We start from the raw sequence: 27485 nt of genomic DNA on the forward strand, positions 1-27485 counted from the left end.
CAAAGTAGCAGCCGTAGCTCTGGGTCAGGGTTGGTAGTGCAAACATTTCCTCAGAAAAGGAGAGGGAAGATATCACAATGAAATGTATGTTTATTTCTATAAAATGATGTAAACTGAGACTAAAAAGTGCATATACTATACCATCGGAGCATTCAGTTCTCCTCATAACCTTTTAGAAGTGCAGCTTACAGTTGCTTCGGTCTCTACAATATTAGTCATACTTTTTTCTTCAAGGCACTTGTGGAACTCTTGTCAAAGTAAAGTCTGTTGAAGAGGAAGTAGCAGGATAATCACAAGCACTAGAAGGAGTGTTAGGTGAGGAAAAACAACAATATTCTTCCTACTTCACAACATGCACAATTCAAACCAACAGTGGGATACATTTCAGTGGATTATACTTAGCTTATCAAATGTACACATAATACACAGGCTTTTGTACATATATCTGATGTGGGTGGCGAGGGAGGCCTTCAACTGTGTGATGTTTGAGCTTTATTCTCTATTGTAGATCTGTAATTCACTCAATGTAAATACTGTGGACAGCAAAACCAGTTGACAGCCGAATGGTAAAGGCAAACATCAATACTCTGGATGGATGTGCGCAGGGGATTACCATAAACCCTCTAAGTAGTCCTTTCTTGACTGGAAAAACCTTGATTAAAACAAAAGAGGAGATTGATTAATGTGAGTTGAGCATGACAATCTCATACCATCACCACTGTCTTCATTTCCTGTTGGACTGGGTCTATTTTTGAAGTCAAACATTAAACGGGGGCACCAAGTGGGAGAGGAGAGGACACTGTGTTTTGTCTCTTGACATGAATATACTATGACTCTCCTCATTACATAGTGGAGGGAGATTCTCTGCTTCCGGCTGTTAGAGATTCTATGTAATTGTGTTAATGTCCTTCGGAAATGTTAAATTTGCTCCATAGTTTTAAGCAATGTCTACTATAGTTTCCCCTTAGATTCTACGAGTCAGAGATATGAAAACCCCACTCAGTTAACCCCTTCCAGTACTGGACATATCATGGACATTCTGTTCTGTATCATCCCTCAAATAGTGTGAAGAATTATTGCTGGAACAGATTGTTGCCAGAAAACTGTGTCAACCTCAGATCACTGGTGGCCGACACGGATCAATCTCCATTCATAGTCAGGGAACTCTTGCTGTGGTGAGCGCGCACACACACACACACACCCCATCAATTACTCCTAGCTCTGTCTCGCCTCTCGTGTGTGTCCCCTCCCTCTCCACCCCATCCCGCAATCAGAGGTCGACAGCTCCGGGGGCAACGTTAGCTCATGTGAGCACCCAGGCTCAGGGCCATATATCCACAACAACCCCATCACAAGCAGGGGCAATAGTTATGTATAACTATTATAAGTAATGACACAGGTTACAGAAACATGGCTCAGATCGGTGTGTGAGACACAGGAAAGGTCTATTCTTCACTACATGTCAAGCTGAGGTCCCAACCCAAGGCACTAGGAGGCAGAGCTTTTTAACAGAGCTGAATGCCCAGTGTAAGGGTCATGATCTACAGTACCAGTCAAAAGTGTGGACACACCTACTCATTCCAGGGTTTTTCTTAATTTTCACTATTTTCTACATTGTAGAATACTAGTGAAGACATCAAAACTATAGAATAACACATATTGAATCATGTAGTAACCAACAAAGTGTTCAACAAATCTAAATATATTTTATATTTGAGATTCTTCAAAGTAGCCACCCTTTGCCTTGATGACAGCTTTGCACACTCTTGGCATTCTCTCAACTAGCTTCATCAGATTTTCAGAGTCACCTGGGATGCATTTCAATTAACAGGTGTGCCTTGTTAAAAGTTAAATAGTGGAATTTCTTTCCTTAATGCATTTGAGCCAGAGGGTAAGTTCATTAGAGCTACCAGCCTCAGAAATTGCAGCCCAAATAAATGCTTCACAGAGTTCAAGTAACAGACACATCTCAACATCAACTGTTCAGAGGAGACTGCGTGAATCAAGCCTTCATGGTCAAATTGCTATTAAAGAAACTACTACTAATGGACACCAAAAATAAGAAGAGACTTGCTTGGGCACGAGCAATGGACATTGGATCGGTGGAAATCTGTCCTTTGGTCTGATGAGTCAAAAATTGATCTCGGCATGTGTGGTTCCCACCGTGAAGCATGGAGGAGGTGATGTCATGGTGCTTTGCTGGTGACACTGTCTGTGATTTATTTAGAATTCAAGGCACACTTAACCAGCATGGCTACCACAGCATTCTGCAGTGATACGCCATCCTATCTGGTTTGCTCTTAGTGGGACTATCATTTGTTTTTCAACAGGACAATGACCCAACACACCTCCAGGCTGTGTAAGGGCTATTTGACCAAGAAGTAGAGTGATGGAGTGCTGCATCAGAAGACCTGGCCTCCACAGTCACCCGACCTCAACCCAATTGAGATGGTTTGGGATGAGTTGGACCACTGAGTGAAGGAAAAGCAGCGAACAAGTGCTCAGCATATGTGGGAACTCCTTCAAGACTGTTTGGAAAAGCATTCCAGGTGAAGCTGGTTGAGAGAATGCCAAGAGTATGCAATGCTGTCATCAAGGAAAAGGGTGGCTACTTTGAAGTATCGCAAATATAAAATATATTTTGATGTGTTTAACACTTCTTTGGTTACTGCATGATTCCATATGTGTTATTTCATAGTTTTGATGTCTTCACTATTATTCTACAATGTAGAAAATAGTAACATTTTAAGAAAAACCCTTGAATGAGTAGGTTTGTCCAAACCTTTGACTGGTACGGTATATTAAGCCAAAATTACAAGCATTTTCAAGCATTTTCATTGTCAGTACACCAAGGTAAAGCCCAATCAATACATCAGACTCCTCACTTGAGAGTTTCTAGTTGAAACTTTAATCATGTATAAATAGCAGGCCAGTCAAATGTGTACTTCTAGTTAGTTAATTCATCTCTGGCATGTTACAGTGACGCTGTGAGGCCGAAGGGTCCCCTAGCCCTACGATCGTTACACTTTTGGAGGTAGCAAGGGAAATATGGAATTGCTTTATCACTGAGAGGAGAAAGAATGCCTGGTCTCTCCATTTGAAATGAGTTGGCTGTGGGGTAAACAAGACAAGTGATCCATCCATATTCTAGATATTAAACACTTGATTTCAGCCTTTACAGATATGTTTAAGACTGATGTCAGAAGGAACAATATACAGTATAACTATATTTAACAGCCTTTGTGTTTGAAGCCTAAATGTTGTAACTGTGTGTAAGGGAATAAAGCACGAGAGCAGCATAGCATGGTTTTTCTTTCTTTGACCCTTTTCAACTAGCATCGCCCATAGTCTACATCCCCTGTTGCCAGCGATGCTAAGTCCTCACCCAGATCATAACCATCCTCCCCGTCCTTTTCCTGGAAACCTGCAACCACACAGAGAGCACCACATTAAGACAGACCAGCAAAAACAAGGGAAATAGCCTTGAAAGTGCAATTGAAAATAGTTTTGGGGTTAATGTTCGGAGCTGAACATGCGTCAGTACCCTGAGGCTAGAGTCATGTATAGAGAAACATTAATGACTAAACTCTCCATATATGGTCATATTGTACTACCTGAGGCCCTAACTGTGATGAAGTCAATGGTCCTCAGCATGTCTGCCACATTCGCTGTGTTGATGACAAGATGGGCCATGCTCTCGTAGCCCGGCTCTGGACATTCCATACTGGACACCTTGGCAGTGGTGCCGATCCTTAAAAGGACACAGTGGTGAGGTCACAGTTCAGAGACAAACAAATAGGAGGTGACAGACAGCGATGGATAGCAACGTCCTCTGTACCCCTGTGGCTGGTAGTGACGCAGGCTGGTTGGGTCTGCTCGATAACTCTACAGGTGGAGAGCTCCATTTTAATGTATTAGCTATCAGCAGCCAGCAATCAGACATAACTTCAAATCACACGCATCTTCTGTGCAGTTACTTTAGCTTTACAGTCAATGCAATTGGTGTGTTTGTGTTAGTGAATGTAATGCAATTCGTGACTTTCCAGCTAAACACCCCTTATGAAGCAGAATCGAACACTAACCAGACGAAAACAAGAATTTGACTTACTTTTTAAATATATCCTTGATTCTCTGTGGAGAAAAGAAACGATGGGTAGGCTATTACATTTAGTTTAATTTCCAGCACTTATTTTCGGAGGTCAATTAGTGCTATATCTAAACCAGAATGAGTTTAAAACATGCTCCTGCCACCATCCTAACACTCGCTGCTAGCGCTACCTGTAAACTGGTTGACTAAACCAACGGCTTGCAAGCATGAACAATGAGGGAGGTGAATAAAGAGACACTTCAGTTACAAGCTTTACTCAATCTGTAGCTCTTTATAGATCCAGGGACCTGAGTGGAGGAGAGGAGTAGAGCCAGGGACCTGAGTGGAGAGGAGTAGACCAAGGGACCTGAGTGGAGGAGAGGAGTAGAGCTGGGGCCTGAGTGGAGGAGAGGACTGCTGGATGGATGGATGACATGAATGGTACCATCTATCTCTCCCCTAGCTGGGGTTTTAACTACCATCTGTCTGCAGCAGGAGCACGTCATCCAACCTGGCTCTGTTCCAAGGACAGTATTGATGGCCAGGGGACCAGAGGTCAAATAATGAGGCAGGTGTCAGTAAACGACAGCAAAAAAACAACGTTATTAATTTGTTGACAGCAGTACAGTTACAGTCACGAACGGTCTGGATAACAGAAAACCGCCAAACCAACTCTGCTAGGGCAAGTAAATTCATAAATTATTCTGCGCTCTGGCACACTCAGACAGGAGTGTTCTGAAATCGGAGTAGATAGCCAGAATTAACCATGTCCATTGAGAACGCACAACAACTATACAGCTAAAAATTATGTGAACAACCAAGTCAATAGAAGTTGGGTAGTTAGATAGCATATAGTTAATATACTGCTTGGCAAGTTCGATGTATTATTAGTAACCAACTAACGTTAGATAACTAGCTAACACACCGGTAAATACTGCTGTGTAACGCTAAGCTGTTCGTAAGGATAGCGTAGCTAACTGTCAGCCAACATAACGTGTAACGTAACTTATGTGAATAGTTATTACTTTATTACATTACTCAACATTTTATTTACATTTGTCATAATTAGTTAAAACAATTCATTTGTATGCACTCTCGTCAGACTTCGCCTGCATATTTTCCGGCATTTTTTCAATTCTGAAAACGACGCCCATTTTCTGAAGAATTGCATTATGGGCCCCTAAGAGCACGGAAATAGTGTCCACTGCGTGTATACGGTACCAGTCAAAAAAATGTGGACACACCTACTCGTTCCAAGGTTTTTCTTTCTTTATTTTTTACTGTTTTCCACATTGTAGAATTATAGTGAAGGCATCAAAACTATGAAATAACACATATGGAATCATGTAGTAACCAAAAAAGTGTTAAATAAATGAAAAAATATTCTTCAAAGTAGCCACCCTTTGGCCTTGATGACAGCTTTGCACACTCTTGGCATTCTCTCAACCAGCTTCACGAGGTAGTCACCTGTAAGGCATTTCAATTAACAGGTGTGTCTTGTTAAAAGTTCATTTGTGGAATTTCTTTCCTTAATACGTTCGAGCCAATCAGTTGTGTTGTGACACGGTAGGGTTGTTATACAGAAGATAGCCCTATTTGGTAAAGACAAAGTCCATATTATGGCAAGAACAGCTCAAATAAGCAAAGAAAAACGACAGTCCATCATTACTTTAAGAAATTTAGGTCAGTCAATAGGGAAAATTTCAAGAACTTTGAAAGTTTCTTCAAGTGCAGTCGCAAAAACCACCAAGCGCTATAATGAAACTGGCTCTCATGAGGACCGTCACAGGACAGGAAGACCCTGAGTTACCTCTGGTGCATAGGATAAGTTTATTAGAAATTGCAGCCCAAATAAATGCTTCACAGAGTTCAAGTAACAGACACATCTCAACATCAACTGTGCAAAGGAGACATTCAACCATGAAGGCCTAATTCATGGTTGAATTTCTGCAAAAAAACTACTACTGAAGGACACCAATAAGAAGAAGAGTCTTGCTTGGGCCAAGAATCACGAGCAATGGACATTAGACCGGTGGAAATCTGTCCTTTGGTCTGATGAGTCTAAATTTTAGATTTTTGGTTCCAACCGCCGTGTCTTTGTGAGACGCAGAGTAGGTGAAAGGATGATCTCCGCATGTGTGGTTCCCGCTGTGAAGCACGGAGGACGAGGTGTGATGGCGTGGGAGTGCTTTGCTGGTGACACTGTCTGTGATTTATTTAGAATTCAAGGCACGTTTAACCAGCATGGCTACCACAGCATTCTGCAGCCCATCTGGTTTGCGCGTATTGGGACTATCATTTGTTTTTCAACAGAACAATGACCCAACATCAACAACACCTCCAGGCTGTGTAGCTGTCATCAAGGCAAAGAATGGCTATTTTGAAGAATCTCAAATATAATATACTGTATTTTGATTTGGCTACTTTGAAGAATAGATTTTCATTTATTTAACACTTTTTTGGTTACCACATGATTCCATACGTGTTTTTCATAGTTTTGATGACTTCACTATTATTCTACAATGTAGATAATATTAAAAATAAAGAAAAGACCTGGAATGAGTAGGTGTGTCCAAACTTTTGACTGGTACTGTACTTCGTACTTTGGTGAATTTATTACGACATCCGGTAGCTTTTAGCATACTAACTCTATCTATACTATGACCAATAAGCATACTACATAATTAATTTACGTCACAAATAGTATGGTTAGTGCGGTTAGTATGTGTATTCGAACACAGCTAACATATTTTCCTTTTCCTTTCTGTAACATGATTCTAATCTGTGCAAGGTTGATGGTCACTAGACTTGTATGCTAGACCAGAATGTTATGGACAGAGTTCTCCTATCTGCGGATAGTGTTGGTGCCAGTCTAAAGGTGTCTGTTCTGAGGACACCCTGGTTTTTATTCTGTGAGACTGTGTGATTCACTGCTTTGTGTTATGTCTTTAGTTATGTGTTTCCAGAACATATGATTAGGATATGAGGGCCTGCTTAGAGAGGCTTGTGAGACATCTGCTCTGCTTTCGTGCTGGAGGTATCTCCCTGTTGCAACTTGTATTAAACCAGATATATTTTGGATTTACTTTACCAATGACTGCTCACCCTTTCACCTGGAAATTCCTCTTTACAGTGTGCGATCAGAGAACCATAGGACCAGAGTTCCCAGAGACATTGATCACACAACTGATCCTATTACAGTACTTTGTTGAGGGTCCCCTGACTCATAGGCTACCTGTAGGGCTACTGATCCTAAGACAGTGAAACATTAGCTACCTGCAGGAACACTGATCCTCGTCCAGTTTACAAGGGCTGAAACAGGCAACTTTCTGCTCAAGAATTTACATCTAAAGTTACATCTGACCATTATTCTATTCCATTACATGACATACTGGTACATACCCTAGGTCCAGTTACTGAGGCCAGACAGTGTACCTAGGTTCAGTGCTAGTGTTCCATCCATACTGCTTACCTGTAGGAACACGGCCATCTGTGGTTCCTCCATGGACTGGATGGCTGTCTCCACCAGCTTGACGGCTCCCTCCAGGTGGTCTCCGTGGCGACGCATGAGGGAGCGGATGTAGTCCAGCTTGTCATCCTGCTGGCGGCTGATCATACCCACCAACTCCTTCTTCCTCTCCTCCAGGATGGCATACAGCCCGTCAAACTTATCACACAGACTCTGCTTCTGACGACGGCCGTTCTCCTGCACACAGACACCCATTGGTAACACCTAATAATAACTTGAACAAGCCCTTATACATTTTTTCAATATATATATATTTATTAATAGTTTATAAATAATGTATTAATACTTATTGATGCTAGTTATTACAATACAACAGGTTGTTCACAGTGATGTGTGTGGTGACTCCACAGTGAGCTTTGTGACTGTGAAGTGAGAGGTCTGAGTGGTTGTAGTGGGTAACATTCTCACCTGGATGGACCTGCAGGTCTCCTCCATCTGAGAGAGGAGGGCCTTGATACGGTCGTTCCCAGCCACCAAGATGGCGATGCCGTCACTCAGCTCCGTCTGCAGCCAATCAACATAACACGATGGGTTAAAATCTGTACTCACTTCACCAGTGGTCACCAACCCCTAATCCTGGAGGGCTATAGGATATGAAGGCTTTTGTTCCATCCCTCAGCTGACACTTTAGGTAGTAGTTCACACAATTGTGATGATAGATTGAAGATTTAAATATCGAAAGTGTTGTTTTTTTAACAATGCATAAAACATTAGCTGAAGTTGCTCGTTAACCTTCCTCGTCTGTATTTGTAATGAATGATTCATAGTGAGCGAGTGAGCAATGAATGCAAGGCACATTTGTCACCAAAGCCACCTGATGTTATAGTCCATTCAAACATACTTATTTTAGCTTATGAAAGTAGATACAGCAAATATGTAACGTGTATGTATCATGTTTGTGTGGGTGGCTTCCCCTTCAGTATTACTCAACAGCCAGGCACATTATCCATCCTTAACAAGTGACCTTCACTTTGATATTAGTCACCGTTCACTTGGATCCTGTAGGGGAAAGTTACAGTCTTAGAAAGAAAAGGTGCTATCTAGAACCTAAAAGGGTTATTTGGCTGTCCCCATAGGAGAACCCTTTGAATAACAATAGTGAACAAAAATATAAACGCAACATGCAACATTTTCAACAGTTTTACCGAGTTGCAGTTCATATAAGAAAATCAGTCAATTTAAATGAATTCATTAGGTCCTAATCTATGGATTTCACATGACTGGGCAGGGGCGCATCCATGGGTAGGCCTGGGAGGGCATAGGCCCACCCACTTGGGATCCAGGCCAATCTGAATGAGTTTTTCCCCACAAAAGGGCTTTATTACAGACAGAAATCCTCCTCAGTTTCCTCAACTGTCCGGATGGCTGGTCTCAGACAATCCTGCAGGTGAAGAAGCCGGATGTGGAGCTCCTGGGCTGGCGTGGTTAGACGTGGTCTGTGGTAGTGAGGCTATTTGCACGTACTGCCAAATTCTCTTAAATAACGTTGGAGGCAGCTTATGGTAGATAAATTAACATTACATTCTCTGGAAACAGCTCTGGTGGACATTTCCGCCGTCAGCATGCCAATTGTATGCTTCCTCAAAACTTGAGACATCTGTGGCATTGCGTTGTGTGATATAACTGCACATTTTGGAGTGGACTTTTACTGTCCCCAGTACAAGGTTCACCTGTGTAATGCTCATGCTGTTTAATCGGCTTCTTGACTTGCCACACCTGTCAGGTGGATGGATTATCTTGGCAAAGGAGAAATGCTCAGTAACAGGGATGTCAACAAATTTGTGCACAGAATGTGAGAGAAATAAGCTTTTTGTGTGTGCGGAACATTTTGTAGATCTTTTATTTCAGCTTATGAAACATGTGACCAACACTTTGCATGTTGCATTCATATTTTTGTTCAGTATGTTTTTGGTTCTTTTTCAGTTCCATATACAGTGCATTCACACAGTCTCACAGAATAATAACCAGTGTGTCCTCGGAACAGACACCTTTAGACTGGCACCAACACTATCAGCAGATAGGAGAACTGTCCATAACATTTATACCTGGATCTCGCAGCTAGCTAGCTGCTATCCGTGTGACTATCGGCTTACATCGATTCCGGAGCAAAGATAAATTATTCCAGAGCTAGCCAGCTGAAGTTCCATCAGTCACTCCTGGGCTACAATCACCTATCCGGACCCGTTTTACTGCCAACGCGGAGCCCCACCGGGCCTTCACAACTGGACTACCGACGTTATCTGCCTGAGGGAGTTATCCAGCTGGCTCCTCAGTCGCAACATTACCTGAACGCCCATCTGCGGTCCGCTAATCGTTAGCTGTCTTATCGGCTGCTATCTGAATAGACCTATCGGACAATTTGTTTATTTTTTCTCGGGCCTCTATAACTACAGTGCCTTGCGAAAGTATTCGGCCTCCTTGAACTTTGCGACCTTTTGCCACATTTCAGGCTTCAAACATAAAGATATAAAACTGTATTTTTTTGTGAAGAATCAACAACAAGTGGGACACAATCATGAAGTGGAACGACATTTATTGGATATTTCAAACTTTTTTAACAAATCAAAAACTGAAAAATTGGGCGTGCAAAATTATTCAGCCCCCTTAAGTTAATACTTTGTAGCGCCACCTTTTGCTGCGATTACAGCTGTAAGTCGCTTGGGGTATGTCTCTATCAGTTTTGCACATCGAGAGACTGACATTTTTTCCCATTCCTCCTTGCAAAACAGCTCGAGCTCAGTGAGGTTGGATGGAGAGCATTTGTGAACAGCAGTTTTCAGTTCTTTCCACAGATTCTCAATTGGATTCAGGTCTGGACTTTGACTTGGCCATTCTAACACCTGGATATGTTTATTTTTGAACCATTCCATTGTAGATTTTGCTTTATGTTTTGGATCATTGTCTTGTTGGAAGACAAATCTCCATCCCAGTCTCAAGTCTTTTGCAGACTCCATCAGGTTTTCTTCCAGAATGGTCCTGTATTTGGCTCCATCCATCTTCCCATCAATTTTAACCATCTTCCCTGTCCCTGCTGAAGAAAAGCAGGCCCAAACCATGATGCTGCCACCACCATGTTTGACAGTGGGGATGGTGTGTTCAGCTGTGTTGCTTTTACGCCAAACATAACGTTTTGCATTGTTGCCAAAAAGTTCAATTTTGGTTTCATCTGACCAGAGCACCTTCTTCCACATGTTTGGTGTGTCTCCCAGGTGGCTTGTGGCAAACTTTAAACAACACTTTTTATGGATATCTTTAAGAAATGGCTTTCTTCTTGCCACTCTTCCATAAAGGCCAGATTAGTGCAAAATACGACTGATTGTTGTCCTATGGACAGAGTCTCCCACCTCAGCTGTAGATCTCTGCAGTTCATCCAGAGTGATCATGGGCCTCTTGGCTGCATCTCTGATCAGTCTTCTCCTTGTATGAGCTGAAAGTTTAGAGGGACGGCCAGGTCCTGGTAGATTTGCAGTGGTCTGATACTCCTTCCATTTCAATATTATCGCTTGCACAGTGCTCCTTGGGATGTTTAAAGCTTGGGAAATATTTTTGTATCCAAATCCAGCTTTAAACTTCTTCACAACAGTATCTCGGACCTGCCTGGTGTGTTCCTTGTTCTTCATGATGCTCTCTGCCCTTTTAACGGACCTCTGAGACTATCACAGTGCAGGTGCATTTATACGGAGACTTGATTACACACAGGTGGATTGTATTTATCATCATTAGTCATTTAGGTCAACATTGGATCATTCAGAGATCCTCACTGAACTTCTGGAGAGAGTTTGCTGCACTGAAAGTAAAGGGGCTGAATAATTTTGCACGCCCAATTTTTCAGTTTTTGATTTGTTAAAAAAGTTTGAAATATCCAATAAATGTCGTTCCACTTCATGATTGTGTCCCACTTGTTGTTGATTCTTCACAAAAAAATACAGTTTTATATCTTTATGTTTGAAGCCTGAAATGTGGCAAAAGGTCGCAAAGTTCAAGGAGGCCGAATACTTTCGCAAGGCACTGTATATCTATTTTTTGGGGGCAAATTGGATTGATCCCCTCTACCACACGTAACCCCACTAATCCTACCGACGGAAACGCACAAGGTGGCTAAAAACAGACCTCCATCTATGCTAGCTTGCAACCGATGGCCCGGATAGCTGTCTGAATCGCCGTGACCCCAACCAACCTCACTACTCACTGGAACCTTATGATCACTCGACTAAGCATGCCTCTCCTTAATGTCAACATGCCTTGTCCATTACTGTTCTGGTTAGTGTTTATTGGCTTATTTCACTGTAGAGCCTCTAGTCCTACTCACTATACCTTATCCAACATATTAGTTCCACCATCCACACATGCGATGACATCTCCTGGTTTCAATGATGTTTCTAGAGACAATATCTCTCCCATCATCGCTCAATACCTAGGTTTACCTCCACTGTATTCACATCCTACCATACATTTGTCTGCACATTATACCTTGAAGCTATTTTATCACCCCCAGAAACCTCCTTTTACTCTCTGTTCCAGACGTTCTAGACGACCAATTCTCATTGCTTTTAGCCGTACCCTTATCCTACTCCTCCTCTTTTCCTCTGGTGATGTAGAGGTGAATCCAGGCCATGCAGTGCGTAGCTCCACTCCTATTCCTCAAGCGCTCTCTTTTGATTACTTCTGTAACCGTAATAGCCTTGGTTTCATGTTAACATTAGAAGCCTCCTCCCTAAGTTTGTTTTATTCACTGCTTTAGCACACTCTGCCAACCCGGATGTTCTAGCTGTGTCTGAATCCTGGCTTAGGAAGACCACCAAAAATTCTGAAATTTTCATCCCAAACTACAAAATTTTCAGACAAGATAGAACTGCCAAAGGGGGTGGTGTTGCAATCTACTGCAAAGATAGCCTGCAGAGTTCTGTCCTACTATCCAGGTCTGTACCCAAACAATTTGAACTTCTACTTTTACAAATCCACCTCTCTAAAAACAACTCTCTCACCGTTGCCGCCTGCTATAGACCACCCTCTGCCCCCAGCTGTGCTCTGGACACCATATGTGAACTGATTGCCCCCCATCTATCTTCAGAGCTCGTTCTGCTAGGCGACCTAAACTGGAACATGCTTAATACCCCAGCCATCCTACAATCTAAGCTTGATACCCTCAATCTCACACAAATTATCAATGAACCTACCAGGTACCTCCCCAAAGCCATAAACACAGGCACCCTCATAGATATCATCCTAACCAACTTGCCCTCTAAATACACCTCTGCTGTCTTCAACCATGATCTCAGTGATCACTGCCTCATTGCCTGCATCCTAATGGGTCAGAGGTCAAACGACCTCCACTCATCACTGTCAAACGCTCCCTGAAACACTTCAGCGAGCAGGCCTTTCTAATCGACCTGCCCGGGGTATCCTGGAAGGATATTGATCTCATCCCGTCAGTAGAGAATGCCTGGTTATTTTTTTTAAATGCCTTCCTAACCATCTTAAATAAGCATGCCCCATTCAAGAAATTTAGAACCAGGAACAGATATAGCCCTTGGTTCTCCCCAGACCTGACTGCCCTTAACCAACACAAAAACATCCTATGGCGTTCTGCATTAGCATCGAACAGCCCCCCGTGATATGCAGCTTTTCAGGGAAGCTAGAAACCATTATACACAGGCAGTTAGAAAAGCCAAGGCTAGCTTTTTCAAGCAGAAATTTGCTTCCTGCAACACTAACTCAAAAAAGTTCTGGGACAATGTAAAGCCCATGGAGAATAAGAATACCTCCTCCCAGCTGCCCACTGCACTGAAGATAGGAAACACTGTCACCAGTGTTAAATCCACTATAATTGAGAATTTCAATAAGCATTTTTCTACGGCTGGCCATGTTTTCCAACCTTCTAACCCTACCCCGGTCAACAGCACTGCACCCCCCACAGCAACTCGCCCAAGCCTTCCCCATTTCTCCTTTTCCCAAATCCAGTCAGCTGATGTTCTGAAAGAGCTGCAAAATCTGGACCCCTACAAATCAGCCGGGCTAGACAATCTGGACCCTTTCTTTCTAAAATTATCTGCCGAAATTGTTGCCACCCCTGTTACTAGCCTGTTCAACCTCTCTTTCGTGTAATCTGAGATTCCCAAAGATTGGAAAGCAGCTGCGGTCATCCCCTCTTCAAAGGGGGGGACACTCTTGACCCAAACTGCCACAGACCTATATCTATCCTACCCTGCCTTTCTAAGGTCTTCGAAAGCCAAGTCAACAAACAGATTACCGACCATTTCGAATCTCACCATACCTTCTCTGCTATGCAATCTGGTTTCAGAGCTGGTCATGGGTGCACCTCAGCCACGCTCAAGGTCCTAAACGATATCTTAACCGCCATCGATAAGAAACATTACTGTGCAGCCGTATTCATTGATCTGGTCAAGGCTTTCGGCTCTGTCAATCCCCACATCCTCATCGGCAGACTCGACAGCCTTGGTTTCTCAAATGATTGCCTCGCCTGGTTCACCAACTACTTCTCTGATAGAGTTCAGTGTGTCAAATCGGAGGGTCTGCTGTCCGGACCTCTGGCAGTCTCTATGGGGGTGCCACAGAGTTCAATTTTTGGACCGACTATCTTCTCTGTATACATCAATGATGTCGCTCTTGCTGCTGGTGTGTCTCTGATCCACCTCTACGCAGACGACACCATTCTGTATACTTCTGGCCCTTCTTTGGACACTGTGTTAACAACCCTCCAGGCAAGCTTCAATGCCATACAACTCTCCTCCCGTGGCCTCCAACTGGTCTTAAATACAAGTAAAACTACATGCATGCTCTTCAACCAATCGCTGCCTGCACCTGCCCACCTGTCCAACATCACTACTCTGGACGGCTCTGACTTAGAATACGTGGGCAACTACAAATACCTAGGTGTCTGGTTAGACTGTAAACTCTCCTTCCAGATCCTCATCAAACATCTCCAATCCAAAGTTAAATCTCATGCTGCCAAACATACCCTTGTAAAACTGACCATCCTACCAATCCTCGACTTTGGCGATGTCATTTACAAAATTGCCTCCAATACCCTACTCAACAAATTGGATGCAGTCTATCACAGTGCCATCCGTTTTGTCACCAAAGCCCCATATACTACCCACCATTGCGACCTGTACGCTCTCGTTGGCTGGCCCTCGCATCATACTCGTCGCCAAACCCACTGGCTCCATGTCATCTACAAGACCCTGCTAGGTAAAGTCCCCCCTTATCTCAGCTCGCTGGTCACCTTAGCATCACCCACCTGTAGCATGCCCCAGCAGGTATATCTCTCTGGTCACCCCCAAAACCAATTATTTATTTGGCTTCCAGTTCTCTGCTGCCAATGACTGGAACGAACTACAAAAATCTCTGAAACTGGAAACACTTATCTCCCTCACTAGCTTTAAGCACTAGCTGTCAGAGCAGCTCACAGATTACTGCACCTGTACATAGCCCACCTATAATTTAGCTCAAACAACTACCTCTTTCCCTACTGTATTTATTTATTTTATTTATTTTGCTCCTTATTTATTTATATATAAAAAAATTGCACCCCATTATTTTAATTTCTACTTTGCACATTCTTCCACTGCAAATCTACCATTCCAGTGTTTTACTTGCTATATTGTATTTACTTTGCCACCATGGCCTTTTTTTTGCGTTTACCTCCCTTATCTCACTTAATTTGCTCACATCATATATAGACTTGTTTCTACTGTATTATTGACTGTATGTTTGTTTTACTCCATGTGTAACTCTGTGTCGTTGTATGTGTCAAACTGCTTTGCTTTATCTTGGCGAGGTCGCAATTGTAAATGAACTTGTTCTCAACTTGCCTACCTGGTTAAATAAAGGTGAAATAAATAAATAAATAAACATTCAGAAAGTATTCAGATCCCTCGACTTTTTCACATTTTGTTATGTCACATTTTATTTTTATTTTATTTAATTCATTTTAATTCATTTTATTCTAAAATAGGGGTCCAGGGGTCCAGATTTTGCAGCTCTTTCAGAACATCAGCTGACTGGATTTGGGAGAAGGAGAAATGGGGAAGGCAAATCCTCATCAATATCCCCTAATGACAAAGCGATTCCTCCCGGGTGGCGCAGTGGTTAAGGGCGCTGTACTGCAGCACCAGCTGTGCCATCAGAGTCCCTGGGTTCGCGCCCAGGCTCTGTCGTAACCGGCCGCGACCGGGAGGTCCGTGGGGCGACGCACAATTGGCCGGGTTAGGGAGGGCTTGGTCGGTAGGGACGTCCTTGTCTCATCGCGCACCAGCAACTCCTGTGGCGGTCCGGGCGCAGTGCGTGCTAACCAAGGTTGCCAGGTGCACGGTGTAGCCTCCGACACATTGGTGCGGCTGACTTCCGGGTTGGATGCGCGCTGTGTTAAGAAGCAGTACGGCTGGCTGGGTTGTGTATCGGAGGACGCATGACTTTCAACCTTCGTCTCTCCCGAGCCCGTACGGGAGTTGTAGCGATGAGACAAGATAGTAGCTACTACAACAACTACGAAATTGGGGAGAAAAAGGGCTAAAAAAAGCGAAAACAGGTTTTTAGAAATTTTTGCAAATGTATTAAAAATAAAAAACATAAAAACCTTATCTACATAGGTATTCAGACCCTTTGCTATGAGACTCGAAATTGAGCTCAGGTGCATCCTGCTTCCATTGATGATCTTTGAGATGTTTTTACAACTTGATTGGAATCCACCTGTGGTAAATTCAATTGATTGGACATGATTTGGAAAGGCACATAGCTGTCTATATAAGGTCCCACAGTTGACAGTGCATGTCAGAGCAAAAACCTAGCCATGAAGTTGAAGGAATTGTCCGTAGAGCTCCGAGACAGGATTGTGTCGAGGCACAGATCTGGGGAAGGGTACCAAAAAATGTCTGCAGTATTGAAGGTCCCCAAGAACACAGTGGCCTCCATCATTCTTAAATGGAAGAAGTTTGGAACCACCAAGACTCTTTCTAGAGCTGGCCGCCTGGCCAAACTGAGCAATCGGGGGAGACGGGCCTTGGTCAGGGAGGTCCCCGAGATCCCAATGGTCACTCTGACAGAGCTCCAGAGTCTCTCTGTGGAGATGGAAGAACCTTCAAAAAGGACAACCATCAATGCAGCACTCCACTAATCAGGTCTTTATGGTAGAGTGGCAAGATGGAAGCCACTACACAGTAAAAGGCACATGAAAGCCCGCTTGGAGTTTGCCAAAAGGCATCTAAATGACTCGCAGACCGTGAGAAACAAGATTGTCTGGTCTGATAAAACCGAGATTGAACTATTTGGCCTGAATGCCAAGTGTCACGTCTGTAGGAAACCTTGCACCATCACTACGGTGAAGCATGGTGGTAGCAGCATTATGCTATGGGGATGTTTTTCAGTGGCAGGGACTGGGAGACTGGGACTGGGAGTCTAGTCAGAATTGAAAGATAAACGGTGCAAAGTATAGAGAGATCCTTGATCCAGAGCACTCAGGACTTTAGACTGGGGTGAAGGTTCACCTTCCAACAGGACAACAATCCTAAGCAAACAGCCAAGACAACGCAGGAGTGGCTTCAGGACAAGTCTCTGAATGTCCTTGAGGGGCCCAGCCAGAGCCTGGACTTGAACTCGATCGAACATCTCTGGACAGACCTGAAAATAGCTGTGCAGAGACACACCGCGTCCAACCTGACAGAGCTTGACAGGATCTGCAGAGAAAAATGGGAGAAGAAGACTCGAGGTGCCACAGGTGCTTCAACAAAGTACTGAGTAAATGGTCTGAATACTTTTGTATATGTGATATTTCAGTTTTTTATTTTTAATAATTTTGCAAGAATGTTTAGAAACCTGTTTTTGCTTTGTCATTATGGGGTATTGTGTGTAGATCGATGAGGGGGGAAAACTATTAATCCATTTTAGAATAAGACTGTAACGTAAGAAGATGTGGAAAAAGTCAAGGGGTCTGAATACTTTCCGAATGCACTGTATATACAATCTTAGTTGTCGTCGTGCCAGCAGGTTGACAGGGTCATTCATGTGTGTGTGTGTGTTTTTGTGTGTGCGGTGAGGTGTTATATTGGATAATTACTTTTCAGTATAAGGACGATATAACAGACAGACAGACTACCAGAAAGGAAGACAAGACAATAGAGATATTGAGTGACATCACAATCAGACCCTTGGTCTTGACTCATGGTACTCCATTACCTTCTGTCTCTTGTAGACATTCTGCAGGGGGGCCACCTCACAGTCCTTGTGCTGGCCAAACACTTTACACATTGAGCAGGTGGGCGTCTCACAGCTCAGGCAGTAGATGTTGATCTTCTCCTCGTCATGCTCCTCACACATCAGCTGCTGCTGCTCCACCTTGGTGGGATTCAGGGGCCTGCAGGGACACAGAAGTAAAGGGACAGCCTCTTAGAAACACACACACAAGCACACATCCGGACACACACCAATGTGCATACGCAAACACACTTTATTTGGCTCTTCTGTCAATGGAACAGGAAATGGGAGCAGCTCTCAAGGCGTCAGATAACCCAGAAGGCATTGGGGGAATTGTACTACTATTGACCATTCATATTTTCTCTAGAGGAATAGCCTACACATAGATATAGAACCATTTACACATTTACTAAAAGGCATTGAGGAATATCATGTTGAGGGAAACTAGATAGATTGCTCATATAGCTCAAATCGGTTTTAGAGAACCAAAAACACTTCCCTTGATGTAACAATATCAAATCAAATCAAATGAATTTATATAGCCCTTCGTACATCAGCTGATATCTCAAAGTGCTGTACAGAAACCCAGCCTAAAACCCCAAACAGCAAGCAATGCAGGTGTAGAAGCACGGTGGCTAGGAAAAACTCCCTAGAAAGGCCAAAACCTAGGAAGAAACCTAGAGAGGAACCAGGCTATGTGGGGTGGCCAGTCCTCTTCTGGCTGTGCCGGGTGGAGATTATAACAAAACATGGTCAAGATGTTCAAATGTTCATAAATGACCAGCATGGTCGAATAATAATAAGGCAGAATAGTTGAAACTGGAGCAGCAGCACAGTCAGGTGGACTGGGGACAGCAAGGAGTCATCATGTCAGGTATTCCTGGGGCATGGTCCTAGGGCTCAGGTCCTCCGAGAGAGAGAAAGAAAGAGAGAATTAGAGAGAGCATATGTGGGATGGCCAGTCCTCTTCTGGCTGTGCCGGGTGGAGATTATAACAGAACATGGCCAAGATGTTCAAATGTTCATAAATGACCAGCATGGTCGAATAATAATAAGGCAGAACAGTTGAAACTGGAGCAGCAGCACAGCCAGGTGGACTGGGGACAGCAAGGAGTCATCATGTCAGGTAGTCCTGGGGCATGGTCCTAGGGCTCAGGTCCTCCGAGAGAGAGAAAGAGAGAAGGAGAGAATTAGAGAACGCACACTTAGATTCACACAGGACACCGAATAGGACAGGAGAAGTACTCCAGATATAACAAACTGACCCTAGCCCCCCGACACAAACTACTGCAGCATAAATACTGGAGGCTGAGACAGGAGGGGTCAGGAGACCCTGTGGCCCACTCCGAGGACACCCCCGGACAGGGCCAAACAGGAAGGATATAACCCCACCCACTTTGCCAAAGCACAGCCCCCACACCACTAGAGGGATATCTTCAACCACCAACTTACCATCCTGAGACAAGGCTGAGTATAGCCCACAAAGACCTCCGCCACGGCACAACCCAAGGGGGGGGGGGGGGGGGGGGGGGGGGGCAACCCAGACAGGATGACCACATCAGTGACTCAACCCACTCAGGTGACGCACCCCCTCCAGGGACGGCATGAGAGAGCCCCAGTAAAGCCAGTAAAGCTTTACTTTACAATATAATCTTTCATCTTTATTGTGTCAAGACAAGGCCTGAACAAGCTGTGATATTGCTGCTACAGGTTTCTAAATGATATCAACACTGGAAAAGACTGCCACCCAGTGGCCTTCTATATAAAATGAGAATGATAAAAGTTAACCCTGGCCTTACGTTCAACCATAGACTTACATTCAACCCTGGCCTTACGTTCAACCCTGGCCTTACGTTCAACCCTGGCTTAACTTTTACCCTAACCCCTCTAAATAGGGCTCCCCCACCTCCAAATTCCCAATTTAACCTGTGCACCACATGATATAGTGAAAAATATCAGATATTCACTAGGATAACCCAGTGCCACTGACACTGCCTGCTACCAAGGACTGTGGGTTCTCCTTCTCCGTGGCCAATGTGAGTAAGATATTTAAGCGTGTTAATCCTCGCAGGGCTCTAGCCACATCCTCAGAGCATGCGCAGACCAGCTGGCTGTATTGTGTACGGGCATATTAAATCTCTCCCTATCCCAGTGTGCTGTCCCCACATGCTTCAAGATGGCCACCATTGTTCCTGTACCCAAGAAAGCAAAGGTAACTGAACTAAATGACTATTGCCCCTTAGCACTCACTTCTGTCATCATGAAGTGCTCGGAGAGACTAGTCAAGGATCATATCACCTCTACCTTACCTGTTACTCTAGACCCACTTCAATTTGCTTACCTCCCCAATAGATCCATAGACAATGCGATCGCCATCACACTGCACGCTGCCCTATCCCATCTAGACAATACATATGTAAGACTGCTGTTCATTGACTATAGCTCAGCATTCAACACCATAGTACCCTCCAAGCTCGAGGCCCTGGGACTGAACCCCGCCCTGTGCAACTGTGTCCTGGACTTCATAATGGGCCACCCTGAGGTGGTGAAGGTAGGAAACAACACCTCCACTTCGCTGATCCTCAACACTGGGGCCCCACAAGGGTGCGTGCCCAGTCCCCTCCTGCACTCCCTGTTCACCCATGACTGTGTGGCGAAGCACGCCTCCAACTCAATCATCAAGTTTGCAGATGACACAACAGTAGTAGGCATGATTACCAACAATGACGAGACAGCCTACAGGGAGGAGGTGAGGGCTCTGGGAGTGTGGTGCCAGGAAAATAACCTCTACTCAATGTTAACAAAACAAAGGAGATGATCGTGGACTTCAGGAAACAGCAGACGGAGCACGCCTCTATCTACATCGACGGGACCACAGTGGAGAAGGTGGAAAGCTTCAAGTTCCTTGGCGTACACATCACTGAAAAACTGAAATGGTCCATTAACACAGACAGTGTGGTGAAGAAGGCGCAATAGCGCCTCTTCAACCTCAGGAGGCTGAAGAAATTTGGCTTGTCACCTAAAACCCTCATAAACTTCTACATATGCACAATGGAGAGCATTCGGGCTGTATCACCACTTGGTATGGCAACTGCACCGCCCGCAGCCCCAGGGCTTTCCAGAGGGTGATGCGGTCTGCCCAACGCATCACCAGGGGCAAACTACCTGACCTCCAGGACACCTACAGCACCCGATGTCACAGGAAGGCCAAGGACAACAACCAACTGGGCCACTGCCTGTTCACTCCGCTATCATCCAGAAGGTGTGGTCAGTACAGGTGCATCAAATCTCGGACAGAGAGACTGAAAAACAGCTTCTATCTCAAGGCCATCATACTGTTAAATAGCCATCAATAGCACATAGAGGCAGGTCTATATACATAGACTTGAAATCACTGGCCACTTCAATAAATGGAATACTAGTCCCTTTAATAATGTCTACATACAGTGCCTTGCGAAAGTATTCGGCCCCCTTGAACTTTGCGACCTTTTGCCACATTTCAGGCTTAAAACATAAAGATATAAAACTGTATTTTTTTGTGAAGAATCAACAACAAGTGGGACACAATCATGAAGTGGAACGACATTTATTGGATATTTCAAACTTTTTTAACAAATCAAAAACTGAAAAATTGGGCGTGCAAAATTATTCAGCCCCTTTACTTTCAGTGCAGCAAACTCTATCCAGAAGTTCAGTGAGGATCTCTGAATGATCCAATGTTGACCTAAATGACTAATGATGATAAATACAATCCACCTGTGTGTAATCAAGTCTCCGTATAAATGCACCTGCACTGTGATAGTCTCAGAGGTCCGTTAAAAGCGCAGAGAGCATCATGAAGAACAAGGAACACACCAGGCAGGTCCGAGATACTGTTGTGAAGAAGTTTAAAGCCGGATTTGGATACAAAAAGATTTCCCAAGCTTTAAACATCCCAAGGAGCACTGTGCAAGCGATAATATTGAAATGGAAGGAGTATCAGACCACTGCAAATCTACCAAGACCTGGCCGTCCCTCTAAACTTTCAGCTCATACAAGGAGAAGACTGATCAGAGATGCAGCCAAGAGGCCCATGATCACTCTGGATGAACTGCAGAGATCTACAGCTGAGGTGGGAGACTCTGTCCATAGGACAACAATCAGTCGTATATTGCACAAATCTGGCCTTTATGGAAGAGTGGCAAGAAGAAAGCCATTTCTTAAAGATATCCATAAAAAGTGTTGTTTAAAGTTTGCCACAAGCCACCTGGGAGACACACCAAACATGTGGAAGAAGGTGCTCTGGTCAGATGAAACCAAAATTGAACTTTTTGGCAACAATGCAAAATGTTATGTTTGGCGTAAAAGCAACACAGCTCATCACCCTGAACACACCATCACCACTGTCAAACATGGTGGTGGCAGCATCATGGTTTGGGCCTGCTTTTCTTCAGCAGGGACAGGGAAGATGGTTAAAATTGATGGGAAGATAGATGGAGCCAAATACAGGACCATTCTGGAAGAAAACCTGATGGAGTCTGCAAAAGACCTGAGACTGGGACGGAGATTTGTCTTCCAAAACATAAAGCTAAATCTACAATGGAATGGTTCAAAAATAAACACATCCAGGTGTTAGAATGGCCAAGTCAAAGTCCAGACCTGAATCCAATCGAGAATCTGTGGAAAGAACTGAAAACTGCTGTTCACAAATGCTCTCCATCCAACCTCACTAAGCTCGAGCTGTTTTGCAAGGAGGAATGGGAAAAAATGTCAGTCTCTCGATGTGCAAAACTGATAGAGACATACCCCAAGCGACTTACAGCTGTAATCGCAGCAAAAGGTGGCGCTACAAAGTATTAACTTAAGGGGGCTGAATAATTTTGCACGCCCAATTTTTCAGTTTTTGATTTGTTAAAAAAGTTTGAAATATCCAATGAATGTCGTTCCACTTCATGATTGTGTCCCACTTGTTGTTGATTCTTCACAAAAAAATACAGTTTTATATCTTTATGTTTGAAGCCTGAAATGTGGCAAAAGGTCGCAAAGTTCAAGGGGGCCGAATACTTTCGCAAGGCACTGTATCTTGCATTACCCATCTCATATGCATATACTGTATCCTATAGTCTTCTACTGTATCTTATTACAGTGGGGCAAAAAAGTATGTAGTCAGCCACCAATTGTGCAAGTTCTCCCACTTAAAAAGATGAGAGAGGCCTGTAATTTTCATCATAGGTACACTTCAACTATGACAGACAAAATGAGAAAAAAATCCAGAAAATCACATTGTAGGATTTTTATTGAATTTATTTGCAAATTATGGTGGAAAATAAGTATTTGGTCACCTACAAACAAGCAAGGCACAGTCAACTTAGTGTATGTACACTTCTGACCCACTGGAATTGTGATACAGTGGATTATAAGCGAAATAATCTGTCTGTAAACAATTGTTGGAAAAATGACTTGTGTCATGCACAAAGTAGATGTCGCAACCGACTTGCCAAAACTATAGCTTGTTAACAATAAATGTGTGGAGTGATTGAAAACGAGTTTTAATGACTCCAACCTAAGTGTATGTAAACTTCCGACTTCAACTGTATTACTGCACTGTCGGAGCTAGAAGCACAAGCGGTCCCTACACCCGCAATAACATCTCCTAAAAACGTGTATGTGACCAATAAAATGTGATTTGATTTGGTACTCACAACCAACCCCCAGATACACACGTCTGTATCTGTGTCAATGCCACAAGATGGTTCTCCTGTTTACCGCTCCATCGAGGCAGGGATAAAGTGTGCTAGTTACAGCAACAATATGAGGAGACCGCCAGAGACTGATGTTTCTATATTCCTGGTTTGTTAACATGACGCAGCTGATGAACACACACAGATGCGCTAGTGACACCATTAGAGTAAAATCAGATGCCTAGGTCTTTGCACCACTGACTGCCTAGGGCCTGTTGCATGAGAGGTGAAACTGGAAGCAATATTTCATGGCTGAGTTCACATAGGGTTGTAGCAGTAGTACACCCCTTGTGCTCATGGCTTTTGTTGACATGCCATGTCCTTAAGTCAACAGAGGTCAGCACCGCAGAAGTGTGTGTTGTATGGCAAAACTGTATGGATAATGTTGACATTTGGTGAGCATTCTGGTTCTAGTGGATGCTTACAGAAGCCAGTCACGTACCCCTCACAGACCCAGACACACGCACACACCACTGACCTGCTGGACTCTTCTTGTTTGTAGATGTCTATGATGTTCTCTACTAGCAGGTTCCTCTGTAGGCCATACACACCATGGCGGTCCAACACTGCCTCATGACGACATGATGGGCAGCGGAAACGACCCCTTGTGGACATGGACTTGGACCCCCGAGACTGCCACAGGGGGTTGGCAGCCTGGGAGGGGAGAGGGGGGGAATGGATGAGGAGGAGAGGGGGTAGTGGAGTCAAATGGTAAAGCATCACTCTCACTGGGGGTGTTGAAGGGTTAAGGGAATATATGGACAACAGCTGTTTGACACAAACATGTTGTCTACTCAAGAGGAAACCAAAATATGATTCTGCACTGTGCAGTGCTTAAGACTGGGTACAGACCTAAACACTGAGTTACTACATACCTCTTAAAGGTCCTAAAGGTGACATGATATCAAGAAGACTAACCTTGTTAGATACTTTAACCAGGATGGACCCAAAACAAATGTTCAAGTCAGTCAGTGTGAGGGACCTTTCACACAGAAACTAAAGTTAATCTACAGAGCCACTGATCCATCCACCCACCACTAAATATTGAGCCTCCACAGTCAATACTTTATGATAAAGACCTCAACATAAAGGGATGAAGGCTTGACACTATAGACTGCTATGAATATTGAGGAAGGCTAAATGGTTTACACCAACTTCCATAAATACATCTAATGTATCCTGTCATGATCTGTGATAAGTAGACCATTGGAATACTGTTTCCACTCTCCACTAATGGCCTGGGCCTGAAAGGCAGACCATGTTACATCCTCTCCTAAAGGACTGAGGCAGCTGTTGGAGTCTCCCATATCTGAATGGCTCCTCCAGTTCAAACAGTGACCTGAGGGTTTCAACAGGACCAAAGATATATGCAGGGGTCCCCCAATTACTTTCAGCAGCAGGCCATTTTTTTTCTTGAGAGGATGGTCGGAGGCCTGGCCCAATGATCTTAACTGCTAGCTACCTGCCACCCCATAAAACATGTACTCCTCTCAGCAGTTAGTGGTCCAGCAAATCACAGATCAATGCTGGACCACTAACTGACCACACATGGCCTCAGGACAGGAGAGTGATGCAAAAAAACGTCCGCCCCCCCCCCTCTTACCTGGAAGACGTCATTGGCACACTTCCTGCAGAGGTTGTGCTGGCAGGGCAGTATGACCACAGGCTTGGTGAACATCTCCAGGCAGATGGGGCAGATGAGCTGCTTCTCCAAGTTATCCATGGTGCTAGACTCCCCGAGTTGCCCAGGTTTGTAGCCCAGTGCAAAGTTCATCCCAAACACTGGTCTGGAACTGACACTGTGAAGCTCTCTGAAGGTCTGACGCTCTATGAAGCCTTCAAGAAGAAAGAACTGGGAACCTTCCTGTGCCTCTCTTCTCGATCTTTCTGTCCCTCTATCACTCTATCCCTCGATCTCTCTGCCTGTCTCTCCTCCAGCGTAAAGACCCTCCCTGCCATGGAAATATATTTAGCCTTTGTTTGTTATGGGTCAGGTTACTATCCAAATTGCATGCCACTCTGGACCATGGGATTCCTAACCCCAGACCCACAGCACAAACCAGGGGTGTGTTAGAAGAGAGGAGGGAGAGAGATTCCTCTGTCCATTTTTATGTCTGCAGTAAACTGATTGGAAGACAGACAGGCAGGCCCGTGCAGGCACACACACGCACACTGGAATATTCAGTAGGGTGTGGGTGTATTAGAGGCCCCTGAGTCACTGGGCATGAGAGGGATAGCTGGTGCCGATGACGAGGCACTAAAAATGTAACATAACGTCAGTAACACAACACCAATCTAATCCCTGCTTAACGCAGGCCAGTCCGGAGGCGGTCACTCACTGCTATTGGCATCACAACAAACACGACTCCACTCCACACTACATGATGTTGTGCTACTAGTAAATTAGTCAAAACCATTACTTGAGCAATGGGCAACAACTATAAGGCGTCCTACCGGTATGTTATTATCAATAGATACCCTAGGGAATAGCAGGCCCATGTGAATTATGTTCATCTGAAAATGTCCTACTTCAACCTGCTCAATGTGCGTTATATGAAAAAGTATTATCAGTGATGGATATTCAAAAGATCTAAGCTGGAATGGGAGCCCATAAGAAAAGGGTTCAGCTGAGTAACCAATCAACCCGGAAATACTTTCTCTGACCCCCACCTTCTGACCAGTGGCCCATGACCCTCAACCCTCCACTTCCTGGTTACTTTTTTTTACCACTTTTTCTCCCCAATTGGTAATTACAGTCTCGTTCCATCTCCGCAAACCCCGTATGGACTCGGGAGAGGCGAAGGTCGAGAGCCATGTGTCCTCAGAAACAGGACCGTGCCAAGCCGCACTGCTTTTTGACACACTGCTCGCTTAACCCGGAGCCAGCTGCACCGATGTGTCGGAGGAAACACTACACCTGGCGACCGCTGTTAGCTTGCAGGCACCCGGCCCGCCACAAGGAGTCACTAGAGTATGATGGGACAAGGACATCCCGGCCAGCCAAACCCTCCACTAACCCGGACGATGCTGGGCCAATTGTGCGCCAACTCATGGGCCTCCCAGTCATGGCCGGCTGGGGTCGAATCCAGGTCTGTAGTGATGCCTCAAGCACTGAGATGCACAGTGGTCTAAGGCACTGCGCCACTCAGGAGGCCCCAACTTCCTGGTTACTTAACAATTGAGGTCAATGCTGAGGTAAGGCTGAGCCATAGAGATAGAGGACTCATCTTTGTATCTGTGCCATTATTGTGTCTGTGACAGTATGGGCAGCTCCATTGAGGCTACAACCCATAGGAATCCCCACCCAGTTGACTTTGACTACTTTAAAATGGCAGAAGCATGATGGAAGCCCTCAACAGCGCTGCCCCATGCTAAAACGACCTTTTGACTGCTAGAGGCCTCTATCATTCTCTATGCTCTTCACTGATAAGAATCCCCACCCAGTTGACTACTTTAAAATGCTGGAAGCCCTCAATGACAATGCTAAAACAGGTTATATCCATAATGAGTCCTCTATCTATCTCTATGGGTCGAGCTGCTAATAAGCTTAAGGGGACTTTTATAGGACATGGAGGCTTTGTGCAGAGTAAGCCAAGCACACACCATACCGTACCCATTCGCAGCCAAATCTCCATTCATACTTTACTCCACCTCCTGGTTGCATTTCTTTTACTGGAGTAGCCTACAGGCAGCCACCCACTTACAATGTAGCTAGTGTCTACTGTGGCTAATGGCTACAATTGAGCTATTCCTGATAAAGACAGTTTGGTACTTTTTCTCATGGCAGCAGATCTTATCTTCACCAACGAGTGGTGTTCTTTTGCCGGAGAGAACAGAGAAAGAATAGCGTTCTTCTGTGAACAGATATACTTTGTTTGTTCATGGAGAACTGAGAGCCATTCCTTTGATATCACACAAACTATTCTCAGTGTTGTGA

General features: G+C 44.3%; 1 protein-coding gene across 2 annotated transcripts; it reads right to left on the reverse strand.

The window, feature by feature from the left end:
- Positions 1–91: 91 nt before the first annotated feature.
- On the reverse strand, positions 92–25542 carry trim54 (tripartite motif containing 54). 2 transcript variants are annotated; one of them, XM_021612041.2, is made up of 9 exons: positions 25152–25541; positions 24027–24202; positions 17811–17988; positions 8025–8120; positions 7560–7793; positions 4109–4131; positions 3615–3751; positions 3386–3424; positions 92–652 (listed from the first exon to the last, which is right to left on the reverse strand). In XM_021612041.2, exons 1-9 carry the CDS (start codon positions 25320–25322, stop codon positions 624–626), a joined length of 1083 nt encoding a protein of 360 aa, XP_021467716.2. In that variant the 5' UTR covers positions 25323–25541; the 3' UTR covers positions 92–623. The 2 variants fall into 2 exon arrangements, with proteins under 2 accessions (XP_021467716.2, XP_021467715.2); XM_021612040.2 differs by lacking the exon at positions 92–652 and having other exon boundaries at positions 2886–3424; positions 25152–25542.
- Positions 25543–27485: the final 1943 nt, after the last annotated feature.

Source organism: Oncorhynchus mykiss, chromosome 8 (assembly GCF_013265735.2).
Source record: "Oncorhynchus mykiss isolate Arlee chromosome 8, USDA_OmykA_1.1, whole genome shotgun sequence".
NCBI classification, from domain to species: Eukaryota; Metazoa; Chordata; class Actinopteri; order Salmoniformes; family Salmonidae; genus Oncorhynchus; species Oncorhynchus mykiss.

Coding starts and splice junctions, on each gene's coding strand:
- trim54 (XM_021612040.2), bottom strand. CDS start 25,322: ATGAACTTTGCACTGGGCTACAAACCTGGGCAACTCGGGGAGTCTAGC. Junction 17,989..24,026: donor AAACAAGAAGAGTCCAGCAG/GTCAGTGGTGTG, acceptor GTGTCCCTGCAG/GCCCCTGAATCCCACCAAGG. Junction 3,425..3,614: donor CATCACAGTTAGGGCCTCAG/GTAGTACAATAT, acceptor GTGTGGTTGCAG/GTTTCCAGGAAAAGGACGGG.